Source organism: Neolamprologus multifasciatus, chromosome 2 (assembly GCF_963576455.1).
Source record: "Neolamprologus multifasciatus chromosome 2, fNeoMul1.2, whole genome shotgun sequence".
NCBI classification, from domain to species: Eukaryota; Metazoa; Chordata; class Actinopteri; order Cichliformes; family Cichlidae; genus Neolamprologus; species Neolamprologus multifasciatus.
Window position 1 is genome coordinate 20280949 of NC_140440.1, and position 18282 is coordinate 20299230.

At 43.6% G+C, this 18282-nt stretch overlaps 1 protein-coding gene and 1 long non-coding RNA gene across 2 annotated transcripts; one reads left to right on the plus strand and one right to left on the minus strand.

The window, feature by feature from the left end:
* Positions 1-1034: 1034 nt before the first annotated feature.
* On the minus strand, positions 1035-4534 carry LOC146524274 (uncharacterized). Its single transcript, XR_014876755.1, has 6 exons — positions 4375-4534; positions 3385-3417; positions 3178-3207; positions 2458-2505; positions 2247-2366; positions 1035-2130 (listed from the first exon to the last, which is right to left on the minus strand). It is a non-coding gene; the product is annotated as an uncharacterized LOC146524274 (long non-coding RNA).
* Positions 4535-5490: 956 nt separating this feature from the next.
* Positions 5491-18259, plus strand: sh3bgrl (SH3 domain binding glutamate-rich protein like). Its single transcript, XM_085176758.1, has 4 exons — positions 5491-5758; positions 14575-14760; positions 17687-17767; positions 18148-18259. Exons 1-4 carry the CDS (start codon positions 5714-5716, stop codon positions 18184-18186), a joined length of 351 nt encoding a protein of 116 aa, XP_085032884.1. The 5' UTR covers positions 5491-5713; the 3' UTR covers positions 18187-18259.
* Positions 18260-18282: the final 23 nt, after the last annotated feature.

The following is an 18282-nucleotide window of genomic DNA, read 5'->3' on the forward strand; positions in this document are numbered from 1 at the left end:
AATGCTGTTACAAACACACACACATGCATATGTGTCTTCATATACTTGAACTCACAGCAGCGGTTGACTTTGAGGCTCGACAGCAAGCGTGCACGCTCACACAGCCAGTGCTGCAGGCAAGTGCACATCAGAGTCGCCCATTCACACAGTGTTTGCTGAGCAGACTACAAGCATCTTCTTCACCATTCTCCTGCCAGGCCTTTGCCATGAACCGATGCATGAAAGCTTTGTACGTGCAACCTAAATATGGGGCTCTCTTTAAAGCAGGTTACGAAATAAAGCAGCGACTTCTTCTTTCTTTCAGGGTCGAGGTGAATGTGGGTCACAGCACTCGCGCCAGGGTTTAACGCGAGCATGTTAAGCCCTAAAGGGGAAGGAAGAAGCGGGCAGTTAGGAACTGTCTGCATCTAGGCCCTTTTTCTCTGGGTTTGCAAAGGCTGCGAGCCAGAGAGGATGTAGAAGTATGACTTTATTAAAGACTTTGCTCAGTTACTGGGTATGATGTCCTCTCACTGGTGCATTTTAGAAGGATCGATCAGTGGGATGAACAATGAAGGTCTGGCTGACCTTTCGCTGACCTGACCTCCCTTTTGCAACAGATATTTGCAGTCTGGGCTGTAACAAACATAACTCGAGTAAGTTTGGAGGATGAAGTGGACTTGAGTGTGTAATCAGAGAAAGGAGGACGGATGAAATGTGGAAACTATAACCTGCAGCAGCTTCTCTTGAAGGAAATACTGGATTTTGCTAAGTGGCAAGGATGTTCTTGTTTAAAAAAGAAAAATGAATGCAGTCATTTTTGATTATGCGTACAGATAGATCTCGGGAGGCTCTTAAGCACAGTTAGTAGTGGAAATCGCATGCTTTAAAGACACAGGCAGGCTTTATATTTCAATTCAAAGACAACACATGGTTGCTTTTACCTACAAAACGAGCACTCAGAGCTCGAGTTTTGACTCACAACCCCTCCCCGACCCATTTTTCCCATTATTTATCCCACTCGGTCTTCAAAGAAAGCAAATTGGACACTCCGATTCGAGGAAAATTCCCAGGACTTCTTTTTATTAAGAGAATTTCAGAACATAAGAGAGGGACCAGACACCTGCATATTTTTTTTCTTTTTTCCTTTTTTTTGTCACAGAAGGATTCCAAATTCAATCGCTGTTAAAAAACCAAAAAAACCAAACCAAACCAAAAAAAAAACTAAAACAAAAAACAGTGTTTAGAAAAGCTGGCGTGACAGCGTGGATGGAGCGGGAGCTGTTTTGTTTTGTTCTTTTTTTTAGAATTTTTTTCCTCTTTTCTTTTATACACGCAGGGTCGTCTAAGGAGACGGATCGGAGGCAGTCGCCGTTCTCCGGAATGTTTCACATGTTCGTCTTCCTCTTTCTTATGGACAACACGCTAGTAGTTTTTCGTTTTGTATCTTTTTTTTTCTTCTTCTTCTTCGTCAAAACACAATTTCAATGAAAGAAAAAAAAAACACCATGAGACAGAAGCAGAGAAACAAAAATGGAAAAAAAAAAAAAAGAGGAGGGGACTCACTGCACGTTTATAGAGGTCTAAAAGGAATCGCCCACACCGACATGTCTGAACCGTTGTAGTAAAAACGTGGATAAAAGGGGGGAGAAAGGGGAGGAGGTGAGGAAGAAAAGGACTGATTTTTGTGGAGTTAGAAGTGAAACAAACAAACAAAAAAACCCACAGTAATACACAACTCACAACATAACCAATCCGGCAGGGACACGCTTTCTACACCAAAAACAAGCCTTCAACAATCATGAAATGCCATTTAAAAAAGATTTTAGTGTGTTCATTTCGCTTGCAGACACTTTGATATGACCACTGCAAATCTGCAAGGCGCTCCATAATCAGCTTTGCTTTTTTGTGCTAAAAATCTGTACGGATACTTATAAAATCATTGATAAAAATATTCCTCTGTTAACAATACGCCTTGGAGGGAAACCATGTGAGAGAGACTTAGAGGGGGCGTGGGGTGGGACTGGTTGGGGTAGTTTTTTGGGTGGGGTGGGGGGGGAGGGGCTGTAGAAGACGGAGGAGGAGAGAGTTTGGGCAGTGGTGCTACTCGGATTTGGCCTCCTCCTTGGCCTCCTCGGGAGCTGCCTCCACCTAAGGGATGAAGCAGAAAGGCTGAAGTTAAAACTTTGTTAGTTTTTGGTGAAATCGTGAAATTACCAGGGTTGTCCAAAAAGGCCAAGGGGAGGGGCGTCCCACTGCTCACACACCTCGTTGGTCTTGGCCTCGCCATTCTCAGAGTGGTTTTCCTCATTCGCCTCTGCCTCGGCGTTCTCCTTCGCCTTCTTGGTCTTCTTGTCCTCCTTCTTGTCGTTCACAGCCTTTTCTTTCTGTTCAGGTTTAGACACAAGCAGTGAGCATGCTGAGCATCTACAAACGCCCTCCCTCCACCCTCGAATACAACTTCATTTAGCCTCTCACCTTCGCCGCCTTCTTCACCTTTGGTTCCGGCTTGGGCGGGGCCGGTTTCTGGGGAAAGAAGAGGAAAGCGATGTGGAAACTGCTACGCTGGAATACAGCAGCACTACAGGAGTATCTATGATAGTTTAGAGCCTGTTTTCCCCCCCAGTACTTCTGAATGTTCATGAGGACTTTGGTGCATGAAAGACATCTTTAAACCCCTAAAATGTTCCTGAAAAGAAACTTCTTTGAATAAAGACAGTGTGTCAATAATTTGCTTCATTAAGAAAAAAAAAAAGCAAAAACAAAACACAGTCAATACTGGGGCTCGATTATGCCAGCTATTGGCTTTTAGTTAGTATTACATGTAGATACATGTGAACACATCTTTGAGGTTGATTTTGGCTGTTTTAACTCACTGTAATGGTCATTAATCTTGCTTTAATTGTGAATTTAGACAAATTGAAGTATATCTGAGACATTTGTAGTAATTTTAATGCACTCTAATGCACTATATAACTGTTGTCAAGTCACTGCTATGTTATGTTATGCATAAACAACTTGTTGAAAAGTTTTGCTTTGCTGGAAAATGCAGTTCTTGCTCCTATGCGCCCCTATGCACATTCGATTTAAATATCTGCATATGCTACACTTTTAGTCGCTCTGCTTTGTTTGGCTTTTTTACGTGTCCATTCTCATCAGGTGATGTCGGTGAGCGTGTAAAAGTGTGTGCTATCTTACCGCCGATAACCGAGCTGATCTCCTCTGGGGCTGAAACATGACAAGAGGTTGTTGTTAATGCGAGGCTTTTATTTTGACAAGCAGGAAGCACAGACACACAGGTATTTAATCTAAAAATTTTATTTTCCCTTTTAATCTCTCACGTGCCGATTAAAATCTGAATTTAAATGGCGTGCGAGAGGTGCAGCTCGTCGTTTCCTTGCTTACCTCCTCCTTTTCTCCTGCCTCTGCTCCGTGTGCCTGAAAAACACAACACAACATCTTTAAATGATTGACTGGAAAAAATAAGAGCTTAGCTGCTGTTTATATCAACAGCGAACAGATGCTGTGCAACCTGGACACATATTAGGATTGGTCATAGAGGTGCTGAAAAAACTTTTCAGTTTCAGGTGAAAAGCAAAGTTCATTTCAAATACAGGTGGGTTTAAGCGATTTACAGGCCAGAAATGCCGGCTCCACGACTGGATTCCGACGGAGGCTGTGAGAGCAGAGCCATGCGGGTCTCTGAGGCCATATTTCGAGGGTCCAGGCCTTGCTTTCCCCTTCCACGCCCCCCATCTCTTTCTCTCATTCAATGCATGGAGCTGAGATTTGAAAGCTGGCGCGGGAGTCTCTGAGAAGGGGGAGGGACCAGGTTTAGCGGGCTCACAGGCGCCACCGGGCGGCAGGGAAACGCCATCGCAGCCATTTGGGACCGCGAACAAAGAGAGAAAATATATAATTTTATCGAAACGCGACGGCGAATGTTTGTTTTCGCGGTCAAAATGCAAAGTAAAGCCACTAAGGCATTTTCTGGCGCCACTTCGGGCCGGTTTGGAGCCCGAACGGCGATAAGCGAAGCGTTTGTTCTCGGTAGGTCGGGCGACGAAGGTGGACAAGAGCTGCAAAGCATGGCTGCTGCTTGTGCTTTAACTGCATGGAGACCGAGAGAGAGACTTCTGACTCCCCAAAGGACAGCGGCTCGCACACGAAAAAGGCGTTTTAAAGGCCGTGTCCGAGCAGGAAAATATTCGCTCTAACACAAAAAAAATGCAGATTATATCTAGAAAACAGGCAAAAAATTACCAGCGAAAAATAACCGCTATCCGTTGCGTTATAATTAAGTAATGTCTCAGAGGGATGTCTTCACAATCGTTTTCATTGCATTAATGGCTGCTATCCGCCTCAAAGTATTTTTGCTATTTTCGTAATACGTACCTTTCTCTTGGGCATGTTGATCTCTTGGAGGGTTTCCTCACAAATACAACTAAAAACTGTTTTTTTTCTCTGTGGGATCAGTGCATGTGAAGACGAGTGTCTCCCTTATGCTCGGCAGTGTAGTAAACACACTGGAACAGAGAGGCGAGTGGTTGAATGGGGGGAGGGGTGCGGCTAAAGGTATGATTGATAGGCCCTCGGCCAATCGGGTGACGCCATTCGGGGCTGCAGAACACTTGGAATTTTGGAGCCGGTGATGTTGAGGGGTCTGCCGCGAATGGCTTGTTCTTGCAGAGGGAGATGGGAGGAAGCCTGCAAAGAAGGGGGAAAAGGCTCGCGTTCGAGGACATGTTTGCCTTCACACGAGTGAGCCGTGTTAGTGTGTGTGTGAGAGAGAGGGAGTCGCATGCATGGTTCATACAGGCCCCGGCGGCAGGCAACATGCCCCCAGTGCGAGCCAGGCATCCTCGCTGGCTCTTATTAAAGCACAGGCTCGCCTCTGCAGAAGTCAGCGGGGGAGATTTAACCATAGATTCACTTCGAGTTTCAGTCCAATATGGCGCCCACTCATTCCCCTCCTCCTCTCCGACACTTTTTTTGTCAGTCGGCTTTCCTTAAATTCGTTTCAGGGAAAAAAAAGGCCTCGCGTCGACTTCTCCAGACGCCTGCAGGGGGCCCACGAAGCCCGGCTAATAATAAAGTGCCTGCTCTGAAGACGGCGCTTCCACAGGCTGTGCTGTCACACACACACACACACGCTCCAAAAAAAAAATCAAATCAAATCAAATTTTTATATCACATTAACCTGCCTCCTCGTTCACACGTAGTGCCGGGACACCTGTAACCGTGCACACGTGCATTGTGCGCCGAACAATAGCCGGTGTCTGGCTTACAGACAAAGGGGTGAGGAGGGGTGGTGGTGATGCTGTGGAGGGGGAGGTCGATGCTGAAATATTCAGGCAGTATAACCCCGTTGCCATCTTGACAGGCCACCTCTCTGTGCGTGTACCAGTCTGAGAGTGTGTGCTTTTCAGCTCCACACACACACACACAAACGGAGAGAGAGAGAGGCTAGAAGGGGCGGGGAGGCAGAGTGGAGGCGGGGGAGGAATGCAAAGCTCCATCCAGTGCTGAGGACCGGAGCATTTGCGCAGATCGTCTGCGCTGTCTACCAGAGACTGGTACGTTATTTCAGCCTCGGAAGTTTGTTGCTGTAGTTTTTTCTCCTTTGTGTCTCGCTGCTCAGCCGCCCACCTGCACAGTGTCTGCGAGCAGCAGAGCAAGCAGCCGACCAGCTCAGCCCGCCGGACTTTTGTGACAACAGCATCAGGGAGATAAGATGGTGATCAAAGTGTACATAGCATCGTCCTCTGGATCCACTTCGGTAAGATTCGGGATGATTGCGTGTGGCTTGTGTGCGTACGAGGTGATAGGCGGGTGTATATGCAGCAGCCAGGCCGAACTTTTTTATTCTACTTAACTGATGTCCACCGGGCTGTCATCCGCTCAGTGCGCGGGGTGGCCTGACTCATCAGTAAGCATGCAGCTCTGCCGTCCACCACACTTTGAACGCAGCTCGAGTCTCTCCTTGATTTTCTTTTAACTTCGTGCACAGAGAAAGAGGCAGGGAGGAAGTTTGAGGAGCGAGCGGGCGTCTCTGTCTCTCTCAGCTGCGGTTTGTCACAGTGCTTCCTGGAGTGGCAGTTTATTGAGTTTTTCAGCTGAAACTAGACTGTGAACAGGAAAGGCATGCAGAAAATACAAAAATCAATAGATGAATTTAAAACGATGTGATGTGTCACCTGATGCCAGAGCAGGACTCTTGTTTTCCTTCAATAGAGAGGACATTCTTTTGGCTCCAGACTTGCCAGTTTCTTCCAGAGTGCAGAGGAATGATGGTGATGCAATTCTCCAGGGCCCCCCTTTTAGACAAGCAGCTGCAGTCCTGAAGCAGGGTTTCAGACTTGCAGAAGTTCTGGATCAACATAAACACGAGCACGCTCATTAAACTCTGAGTTCTTGCGCACTGTATCCTACAACTAGTCAACATAAGATGCAATGAAAACATTGCATTTAGCATCGCGCCTGGTGTCTGCAAAGTCTCAAAACTGTAAACGTGCAAATTTTATCAGGAGAAATGCTCCCAAAAAAAGAACCTTTAAAGATTCCTTTAATAAAAGTGTCCAACTTTATAGTCACTTGTCGTACCCTTGTGCTTTAGATCACCTGTAGGGCGATTTTCCTTCCGCCAGCCGTTTGTTTTCACAGCTCACATACAGGAAATAATCAAACACAGAGCCTCCTTTCAGTTGGACAGCTCTGAGTTACTTTATTGCCCTGACAGTAAATGACATTTGCACAGGCTCAGCAGCAGGCTTTAGAGCACAGGAGCTTCCTGTAGAGTCAGAGTGGAGTGAGTTTAGAGCCAGCGATGCCATCAGCGTCCTGGAGTCTGTCTGGGAAAGTGCATTACCTCTCATTGATTTGTTTTTGGTTAATTCCTCTAGAAGAGGCGTACGAGCTTTTGCACTGCTGTTCTGCAAAGACCCGTGATGTTATCATCTCCAAGCTGCACTGTTTTCATAGTCAGCAGAGCAGCAGTTCATTTTGTTTGTTCTTACCATGTTTAACTCATTCCCTTTGATTTTTATTTTAGCAGATGCACTATTGTAGATTATTAAAGCACTTACTGAATGTCTGAATTACACAGTACTTAAAATCTCTCTTCGCACATTAGCATGAGCAGGCTGCTGAGCGGGAAATTGTGGCGAAAAGCCTCTGTCGCAACTAAGCTTGCTTTTTTGATTGCGTCCGTGTCTACAAAACAGTGTCATCACATTCCTCTACCCAGCCCCATCTGATACTACATTAAGCACTCGAGTATAAATAAGAATGTGCAGAGAGGAACATCCAAAAACAGGGAGATAAGTAGGAGTATTTAAAATATATATATATTTCAAGTGTTTTTTGTTCCATAGAGGAAACTGAATGCAGGTCAGAGCAGCAGACTGTGTGAAGTTAGCCAGAGGGCTATATGAGGTTCAGCACTTGACAAACTACAACAGTCAGCATCATCCAGATAGATGGTTTTGTTTTCCAAGACATTAAGTTCTGCTTTGTGTTCGAGCATTGTGTTAGCTTTTGGGGCTGATTAATTTCATGTGAAAGCTGATCCGTACAAGAGCCAAAGGTCAAAAACAAAGTACTGTTAATTTGATTGAGCTTGAGTACCCGTTTGTCATAGAAGAGCACAACATCAGATTTACAGTATGTGTCAATAGACAGATTTCAGTTAGAAAAGGCTACAGTATGGTAATGAAAAAAAGAACTGAGGTGAGTTATGTCAGCAGTACTGTTCCTCAAAATATGATTTAGCAAAATGCCACAAACTCCAGTTGCATACGTTGCTGCCACTTGGAAAAAAAAACAGTTTTTTTTCTGACAGAAAAAAAATGGAAAAAAGGGAACAACAATAAAATTCCAGAAGAATATGATGAGGAAATACTTTATCCCCAAAATTGGGAAATTACCATGTCCCCAAAACATTAAAAAAACATAGCTCTATAAAAATAAAACTATCAGAAAAGAAATAGATCTAAAAAATAGATCACTTTACACTAAAGAAATACATATAAGAAATAAATACACAATGTGATCATTCTGGTAGGAGATGGTAAATGTATACAGTTGTAATTAGAAGTTTAGATACATCCATCAGGGTCATGCATGACATGTTATTTTTTCAGATTTTCTATATCCAAAAACATAAACTTGGTACAAAAGTTTGAAATCATTTCAGGTTTTCTCTGATATACACAAGTTGCCAAGTTTACATACAGGCACAAGTATATACATATACACTCACCTTGATCAGGCACTTTTGGTATCAACAAGCGTCTGGCGTAATTCTGGATCAATATCTGACCATTCTTCTTGGCAGAATTGGTAGAGTTCATTTAATCTGGTTGGTTTGTTTGCACAGGCCTGGCTTTTAATCATAGTCCCAAAATATTAAATAGGGTTGAGGTCGGGGCTTTGGGAAGGCCATTACAGAAGCTAATTGCTAGCATGTGTTATCCATTCCAAAACCAGCTTTGATATGTGTTTGGATCATTGTCCTGTTGGAACGCAACTCTTTGAGTAACTTTCAACACTTTATCAGTTGATTTAAAATGAAGTTAAAGAATTTGGAGGTAGTCCTCCTTCATTAACAAGAGCATAATGCTAGGCTTTCAAACCTAACAATAGTGTACCAACTGTCGAGCATAATGCTACCACCACCATGCTTGACAGTTGGTACACCTTTACTCCTGCAACACACCTCTTGTCATTGTGGCCAAACAGCTCAATATTTATCCCATCTGAACATAAAACCTTTCCGCAGGAGACATTTGCATTGTGATGTTGAGTTCGTGAAGTCCCATTTCGAAGCTTTAAGATGGCATTATAGCCAAAAAGCATCTTGGTTTTTTTGAAGCCACAAGTGGCCATGTTTGGATTTGAGTGCTAAAAGAGAAAGGCACAGCTATAGACAGTATGGATGTGTCTCACAGAGAGAGACACCCATGTTTAGTGGCTACAATCGTAGACTAACTCAAGGTACAAGACTACGAGGACTCAGTATTATCAGCACTACCTCCAGGAGCGACTAGTTAGTAACATAACAGTGGAATCTGTTAACAGTGCCTGCACGCTTTTATAAAAACAGCCATATTTTGTGCCAGTGCAAGAAGCTGTGATGCAATATATTGCCAAGTGGCCGTTTGATGAACTGGTGTTTTTGGCACTTTCCCACATCGGTTTCAGTTTTTATCCCTGGAGGTTGCTGCTTGACTTTGGTCTGAGCTAGTTATACAGTATGAAGGAGGGTATCACGATGTGAGCTGACATTATTGTATTTCCACCCAGTAATGTGAAGCAGAGCATTTCAATCACTTAGATATATAATATTGTGCCTTCGTGCGAGTTCTCTAGGGATGTTTTCAATCCTGTCGCTAATGGCTCTTTAAAACATAACCCAAATTTCTGATGTTGTATTTGTATGTAAAATATCTTTTACAGAATGCCACCGGGTATCTCAACTGCGCCTGGTTTTGAGCGAGGCCAAGTTTGCCTAACAAACTAGAATCTTTTTTTCCTTAAATACACATATGCCAATGCACATATGCACCTACAACAGTATATCTAGACCATAGACCACAAGGTCGACTTAAACTGCAAATGTCTAACGAGCCAAAGGCACTGGCCAGCACCATGGCACATTTCCTCCCTCATTTCCATGCCTGAACTGCAGCCACACTGTTTTACAATTTCCTTGTCACAATAAATGCTCTGTGAATCTGTAATAACCTGAGATGCTGTGGACATGCAGTGTAACTCTCTATGCCCAGGACTTTCGCCCTCAGAATGTCAGCCTTATCATGCTTTTCCCTATTGTGGATTTGATGTTAAGGTTTATAGGTCAGACATGATTTGGGCTGGTGCTACAGTTCATTTCTATATCAGCTAATTTTGTTGTTGTTTCACCTCCAGGCAGCAGTGTGGGAATTCAGCCAGAGCAACAGTGTAAGGCTCTTTTGTAACTATATTGTAATGCTGACTGAGTACAGGACTGGGTGGAGGCTACTGCTTTTGGTATTTTTCCAGTAAGCAACTGTTTTCAGCTGAAACCAGACGTGATCTAATCAAGACAAACGTTTATCCCTTATGAGCATACAGGGCAGGGGTTGATTCATGTTTCCTCTTGGCGCAAAGAGTGGTTTCTTTCCCATATTCAAATGTTGGGCTTCCGGGGAATATGAAAGGCTATTTGCCTTATCTGTGAAGAGCAACTGACGTTTTAAACATGTTTTCTTTCCTGTCTTATTGAAATTAACATGAGCTGAACCCAACCCTTAATCAGATGGGGTATTCAATTAGTGTCCACCATATTGATCTAAGCCAGTGTTGTGGATACGGTCCATCCAATCAATGCTTGTCATTGTCTGGTAGCTGTTAATGCCGGAGTTCTGACCTTTTCTGGGATTGATCATGTCTGGATGTGGATTGTCCTGCCATAACTCTCTCACGTGATGATAAGACATGTAAACCAAAGTTCACGTGGTGCAGATTCCACCTCCTTCAACTGTATTCAACTCAGATTCTAGTCAGTCAACAATAATCATTCATGTAACGATATACAGTAAGTTCCACTGAACTTACTACCAAAAACTAGTTGTTCTTTTAATTAATAATAAACTTAATCTGTACTTTAATCTGTAACTTTAGTACAGGCAAAAGAAAGTTTCAAAAGACTATGAAGTACTTGGAAAAAGTCGGTACACCCTTACTGGTTCCAAAGAAAATAAGATGGCAAGTAGCAGCCCGGCGATGATAACCAAATGCACTTGATTAAAGTGTGAGCACCTATAGGAAAGCAGATGTTGTGGCAGTTTTTGTGGTCTGGAAGAGTGCCACAATCTTCCCAGGAATGGACATCCCAGTAAATTCACCCTAAGGTCAGAGTTTGCGATGCTCAAAGAAACTGCAAAAAACCCAAGAGCTCTCAGTCTGCAGGCCTCAGATAGCATGTTAAACGTTAAAGTTCATTGAGTACAATTAGAAAAAGACTGAACAAGTATAGCCTGTTTGGAAGGTGTTGGCAGCAGAAAAGAACATGGGAGCATACCTCAGGTTTGCAAAGATGCATCCGAACAAACTGCAAGACTTCTGGAACAATGTCCTTTGGACAGAGAAATCAAAGTTTAGATGTTGGCGTAAAACAAACACAGCATATCAGCACAAACACCTTGTAGCAACCGTCAACAACAGTGGTAGAAGGTTGATGATTTGGACCGGGTACCTTGCGGTCACTGAGTTCACCTTGAGCTCACAGGACTGCATAGACTATTGTGAAAACTTTCTTTTTTACATGACTGTATGTATCTTTTTAGACATACTGGTTTGTGCTTAGCATGGCAACTTTTAAGAGCAGATAGTCGGAGGGTAACAATGGTCTCGCTTAATTTTAACCAAGTAATAATTAAGAAATTTAAAACTATATTAAACAAGTGTTCCTGACTTTAAAGCTCAGGCAAGCTATCCAGCAATGTCTGCTATGACTTCAAAAGCATAGTTTGATATATCAACAATATAAAACATAATTGATAAGCAACAACATATCATATTGTTGTTTATCAAGGTTTCGGACATACTAGTATAGTAAGTTAATGTGGAATTGCCTGAGTCATTCCATGGGTGTGTCCGTCAGCGTGGGTGTGATCAAATTTAATTACTGTGCCAAGTAAGTGCTATGATGGTAGTTATCAGTGATTTGAAGTGTTTGTTTCAGGCTCCTCTCTCCTAACCCAGATGATACATTTGAAATCAGTGTAGTTAGTCAGCAGTAAGTAATTGTGTGCGAGTGACTCAACACAGGAGACACGGCGCTAAGTGAGTGCTGCACAGCACCTTGAGCTAAACACTGACATCAGGGTGCTATCTTTCTCACAGTGACACCGCCAACATGTTGATGTTCAGCTGGCTTAATTTGATTGTAAGCTAGACTACTTAAGTAAGTTAAGCTTACTTTGATCGTGAAGATATTTAAACAGTCTGGCCTAAAGGAAAACTGCTTACCAACTGTGCAAGACATTCAATAACTGAATGTTATTGAATGTTATTCTATGACTGAACATCCAACTGCAGGAAATGTTAAAAGGACCGCTTGATTGATTAGGAATCATTGGGTTAGTACCACGAACGCCTGGATTAGATAGAGTAACACGGCTAATGCTGATCAGCATCCATGCAAAAGAAGCAACCCTGACATTAGCGCACCCTTTTTGGTTTTTGCATTATGTTCAGCTAAATACCAGTATTAATTTGCATGCTTGGACTCGATGCAAGAGAAGCATAGTTTATGGAAATGAAACCTCACACTTGCAGGTCTCTGCTGTAAGGCACATACTGGCCTGCCTCACACTTCTTTTTGTGTTCTTCTTCTTCTTAAGAAGAAGATTAGATGATTATCTTCTTCTTGAGAAGAAGGAATGATATAGAAGCATTCTGAAGAAATGGATAAGAAGTAAGTGTTTGTTTATTACCACACCCAAATCCAAGGACAGCCAGTTTTCTTCCACCAGGCGCTCAATTCGGGACTCAAGACATGAGGGAGCATTTCAGAGGGCCGGAGCTGGGAGCTCCCACTGCTCAATTAGAGTTACGGTGCAGATGGCACGTGGCCAGTTTGTCCTACAAATTAATTTTGCTTGGCAACAGTACAATGTAGCCCTGTTGGAGCAATGTCCCGAGTGCACCAAAGTGAAGCAGAAAACACACCAAAGTATGTGAAACCTTATGCTTAACTTGTCGTCGTAGCATTTTGAGATTCAAATAATCTCCTGTGATTGTGCAAAACATGCACGTTAGGAGACACAGAGTCTATTAAAAAGCCTTTGAGGTTTCTGCTCGGTTGCTTTATGTTGCATTGCTTTTCAGGGCAAGTGGATAGACAGTGAGAGCTGGTCTTAGGACTTTGCCCTTTGGAGTGAAACTGCCATGATTCAGATTGCAGCCTGGCTGATCACAGAGCACTGTCCTCCATGCCTTAGTGAAGTTTCAACAGCTATTAAATAATCCACCTGTCTCATCTGCATGCCATAAAGCTGGGAGGAACCCTCGCACAGGGGCGTCAGGTCTGGCACAAAGATGATACATTGATCCTTATTATGTGTTTTCGTGGTGAAGTTGGTTTACTTTTGGTGTGTGGGTGTGGTGTGTGTGTGCCGCTAAGACTGAATGTGTGTCTGTGTGTGTGTCTCCATTCAGCAGGCCTTATTTGGCTCGTGTTTGACCAGTTACCTCCTCTCAAGTCCCAGAGGAGCTAATGTTTCCGTCTGACCTTGTAGGGCCATCCTCCCTTTTAAACACACCCACCGAGAGCTCATTGGACCACAACATCTCACACACGCACACACACAGAAAGACACAGAAGGAGGAAGAAAAGAAAGTTAAACACTCACTTTTATGCAGACTGTAGCTTCTTCTTTATCTGTCAGCAGGATGCATTTAGGCTTCTTTGTAAAGAGATGAAACCCTGCAAGATATCACTGTGGCAACCTTGATAGACCTTTATTTCCTTGTTAGTTGTAGAGCTGCATCCCCTTAGATAAAAATGTTGCTTTGCAACAAGCCGGATAGACTATTTTAGAAGTGTGACAAATGACAAATGTGTTAATGTTTAATTTAGTGCTTTTTCCAGTGCAGCAGGATATCCTCCTGTCGAAATCAATCGCATCTGCATAAAATCCCAGACAGTGAGAAAAACAGTGCAGCCTTTGACTAATTTTGAGATGCTTTTATTTTAAACATTTCCTCTGATAATGTGGGGAATTACTGGTGTCTGCAGGCTTCTTCACTGTATGGTGTGTGTTAGGGTGAGTTGTTAAATATTGTCATTTTTATGTTTGCCATTTGTACATTGTTTTAATTCTGTGAAAGGAATTCTTTCTGTCCTCCCCTCCCCAGATTCTCGAGGTTCTAGGTGGGGGGCTGTAGGGCTGTAGTCTTTTATCATCCTTGTGCTTTTGATGTAAGCTTCCTGCGTTTATGACCCTTTGGTCAGCAGGAGGTCTACCACACACACACACACACACACACACACACACACACACACATACACACACACACATTCTCACATAACACACACACAGTGCCTTGTCTTTGTAACCAAGGGGGGTTACGTGGGGAAGGTACGTGTTGTAAACTATTGTTTATTGTGTGAACATTGCCAATAAAAGGGAGCGAGAGGGGGCAGTCGGGGAGGTCATTTTGTGATGAGCTAAGGTACCGACAAGCCTCCCTTGCAAGTAAAAAGATCGATCGCTGTTGCCTTGTCTTTCTTTCATGGGAATAAGTTCTGGGATCAGCGGGGTCTGACTTAGACCCAACAGTGTGTTTTTTGATACAGATGAAGTATAATCTGTGCCTGCTTAGCCTTTCCCAAGTTCCCACTTCCTTCACTTACTAGCAGAGTGGTAACTTAGTAACAGAGAGTCAGTGATCTCTGTAGTTCTCACAGGAGAGAAAAAGTCTCCTTATTTCTAAAACAGACTCATGACAGCATGATGAACTGAGGCTCTTGTGTTTCCTCATACGGCTGAGTCATGTTTAACTGACAACTTCCCCCTCTACCATCTTTTCTCATCCACCCGCACACAGATTAAAAAGCAGCAGCAGGATGTGATGGGCTTCCTGGCAGCCAATAAGATCGAGTTCGAGGAGTGTGACATCGCGGCCAACGAGGCTAACAGGAAGTGGATGAGGGAGAATGTCCCAGAGGAATCCAGGCCTGCCACGGGGAACCCGCTCCCCCCACAGATATTTAATGAAACCAAATATTGCGGGGTAAGACATGCACGTGCACACACATGAAATTATTTGCATGCGATCATCTAAGCAGCTACTGTTGTGATAATAAAGCTCATGTCTTCAATACCACCTGATTAAAAGTTGACCTCAAGCATACAGAGTGTACAGGCGTCATTTATCCCTTTGTTTTGGGTTTATAGACTGCAGCTTCACTGTTCTTTCAGTAGCTGCTGTGCTCAGTGAAAAGGCTTTAATAAAAATACACTCCGTGCACTCCCTTCCCAGCACCGCAGAGCTGCCAAACATAGTTAGCAAATAGCTGGTGAACACAGTGGGGAATCTAGCAACTTACAAGACAGCTACTGTTTTTTTAAAAGTGGAAACAGAGTTTTTGGAGACTAAAGCTGATACAAAACACGTAAGGTCTCAATATGTTACTGTTCTGCTGCCCCTACGGACGGTAAATAAACGACGGACACAACCCCTGGGTCTGAAAGAATAAACTGATGCAAACTACCTTTAATTTACGTTCTAATGGGCAATAGGGGGAGCTTGTTTACCGTACTTGTCATTTGATCTATAGCCTAATAAATGCTCTCCTGCTGAGTTTATGTTCAGTTTTAAACCTGACTGCTTGCAACATTGTGGCCATTTTTGTAAATGATTTATAGTAAAACTGGTGACAAATCAGGGTGTCTTCTAAGGTATGGTTTCATTTTTAACGTAGTAAATGTGTGTATGCATGTATTATAAAGCGCCTTGAGGCGACATTTGTTGTGATTTGGCGCTATATAAATAAAATTGAATTGAATTGAATTGAATTGAATTGAATCAGCCAAAACTCAAGACTGCTAACATGTTAAGTGAATCACACTGATTATCTCTTCATCATGACACCTGTTAGTGGGTGGGATGTATGAGGGAACAAGAGAACATTTTGTCCTCAAAGTTCATGTTAGAAGTAGGAAAAATGGACAAGTGAAAGGATTTGAGAGAGTTTGACAAGAACCAAATGTTGATGGTTAGACGACTGGGACAGAGCATCTCTTAAACTGCAGCTCTTGTGGGATGTTCCAGGCCAGTGATGAACCACTGACAGAGTCATGAGCGGCCAAGGATCACTGATGCATGTGGGAAGTGAAGACTGGCTTGTGTAGTCCAATCCAATCTGGCTGCCCATGCTGACTGCTGTCCACCAACAATGGGGACGTGAGCATCAGAACTGGACCATGGAGCAATGGAAGAAGGTGGCCTGGTCACATTGAAGGCCAGTTGTCTGTGTGCATCGCTTACCAGGGAAATACCTGACACTAGGATGCCCTATGGGAAGAAGGCAAGCTAGAGGAAGCAGTGCAATGCTTTAGATATTGTTCTGCAGGGTTGAGTCCTGCCATTAATTTAGATGCTACTTTGACCCGTACCACCTACCACTGTTGCAGACCATTAACGTGTTCTGCCACAAAGCAGAAATAGTTCAGGAATGGTTTCAGAAGCACAACAACGAGTTTGAGGTGTTGACTTGGCCTCCAAAGTCGAGCATCTGTGGAACGTGCTGGACAAACAAGTCTGATACATGGAGTTCCCACCTCTCAACTACAGGAGTGAAAGTATCTGTTGCTAATTTGGTGCGAGATACCACAGCACACCTTCAGGGGTCTAGTGGAGTCCATGCCTCCGCGGGTCAGAGCTGTATTGGGAGCGAAAGGGGGACCAACCCAATAATAGACAGGCGGTCAGAATGTTATACTTGATCAGGGTATATATATATATATATATATATATATATATATATATATGTACATATATCCTCCTTAACAAACAGGCCAATCTGAACAAAACTTTGTTGAACATCATCACTCAGACACTGATTATTAGCATCTGTATGCGTTAAAAAACAAACATTTATTATAGATCCAAATTCTTTTCATATTCCTCATGACCCTGCGGATGTAAGGCTATGTTCTGTTTGCATTTATTTTTATGTTCAGTCATAATACAGAGTCCATACGTAACTTAACAGTCACCAAAATTTGTATCCTCTACAAAAATGTAATTGAGTCACCAGGTCACAGGCCTGCGATTTGCCTCACTTCTAGTGAAAAGGTATATATAGTGATTTCTTAGTCATCCACCTCTTATTTGAGAAGTCCACAAACCAATGCATGACATCAACCAGTCTATAGGAGGAACTATATCCAGACTGACTTTAAGACTTTAAGAAGTTTTCTTGCAATGGCTGTATAAATACACTAGTCACACAATTTAAAAAAAAACAAAACAATTGTAGGCATTAAGTCTTAAAATGTGACACATGAATTCTGCTTTCCTCTGTTTACTTTCCCATTCATTTTTTTCTATTCAGGAATCAGTTTGGCAGCTGTGCTGATCAGACATACTCTACCAAACACTACACAAACCTGATGCGCTGTGTTAGCAGATGTTCGTTTACTCCCTTTGTAAACACTTGGGGCCTTTAGCATGCGTGCACTGTGGCATCATGCTGTGCTGCTAATGGGTGGTTCAAAGTGAAGGTGCACTTGCAGCATGGGCTGTATTGAATGTCACAGACAAAGACGACAGGGATGCTCGCAGCTGTAGAGCTCTTTTGAAAAATCCGTTTTGTGCTCTGGTGGAGAAAGAGGAAGAAGACAAAGGGTCAGAGAAGGAGTGAGGGATCAGGAATGTGCGAGACGGCTAAACTGTAGACGGGCTGAACGTGTTAGCTTGTTTACCCTGCGCTGCATTCTCAAAAGACAATGCCCTCCTATCACACTGACTGCCGAGGTCTGTCCTTGGACAGATAACACAACCTCAACTGTTTCTCACAGCCGCCCAGATTGTTGCCCCAGGCCGCACATGCTCAGAGGCTGTTTCAAATTATCAGCGCTCAGCTTCAGGAGAGCCGGATCTTCTGATTGATCTGCCTTAAACCTCTCTGTTTGTGTTTCTTCCTGCTTCGCAGAACTACGAAGCCTTCTTTGACGCCAGGGAGGAAAATGCCGTGTACGCATTTCTGGGTCTGACCGCTCCTCCGGGCTCTAAGGTAAGCTCACGGACACAGTAACACATGCTGTGTGACTGTCCCTCCTGAGAAGTGCATTCCTACACCCTCAGCCACATTTCCTGTAAAACAATCCTAAATATACACTCGTCTTCGCACTTTAATTTCCATAAAGAAAACACACATTACATAATACATCTGTTCATGATATCCACCACAGCAGGCCTCCTATCGGTTTTGCAGGCTCTCTCGCTCGCTGGCGCCTCCTCTCTGCCACAAAGGGGACTGCAGGGAGGTGTGCCAGTTACCATGGAGACAGAGGGGGTTTTCCTCTGATCTGTGGCAAGGGATATATTAACCAGTATCCTCCATTTTAATATAACACACTCTGTCCCTTCCCTCTCTGTTTTTTTTCTCTCCAGGAGGCCGAGGCTCAAGCGAAGAAAGAAGCACAGCAGTAGCAGCTTCCCATCGTTCCCATCCTGACACCTCAGGCCTACATCTGGACCCAGCCTTGCCTAGACCCGGGGGGGGGGGGGGGGGGGGGGGGGGGGGGG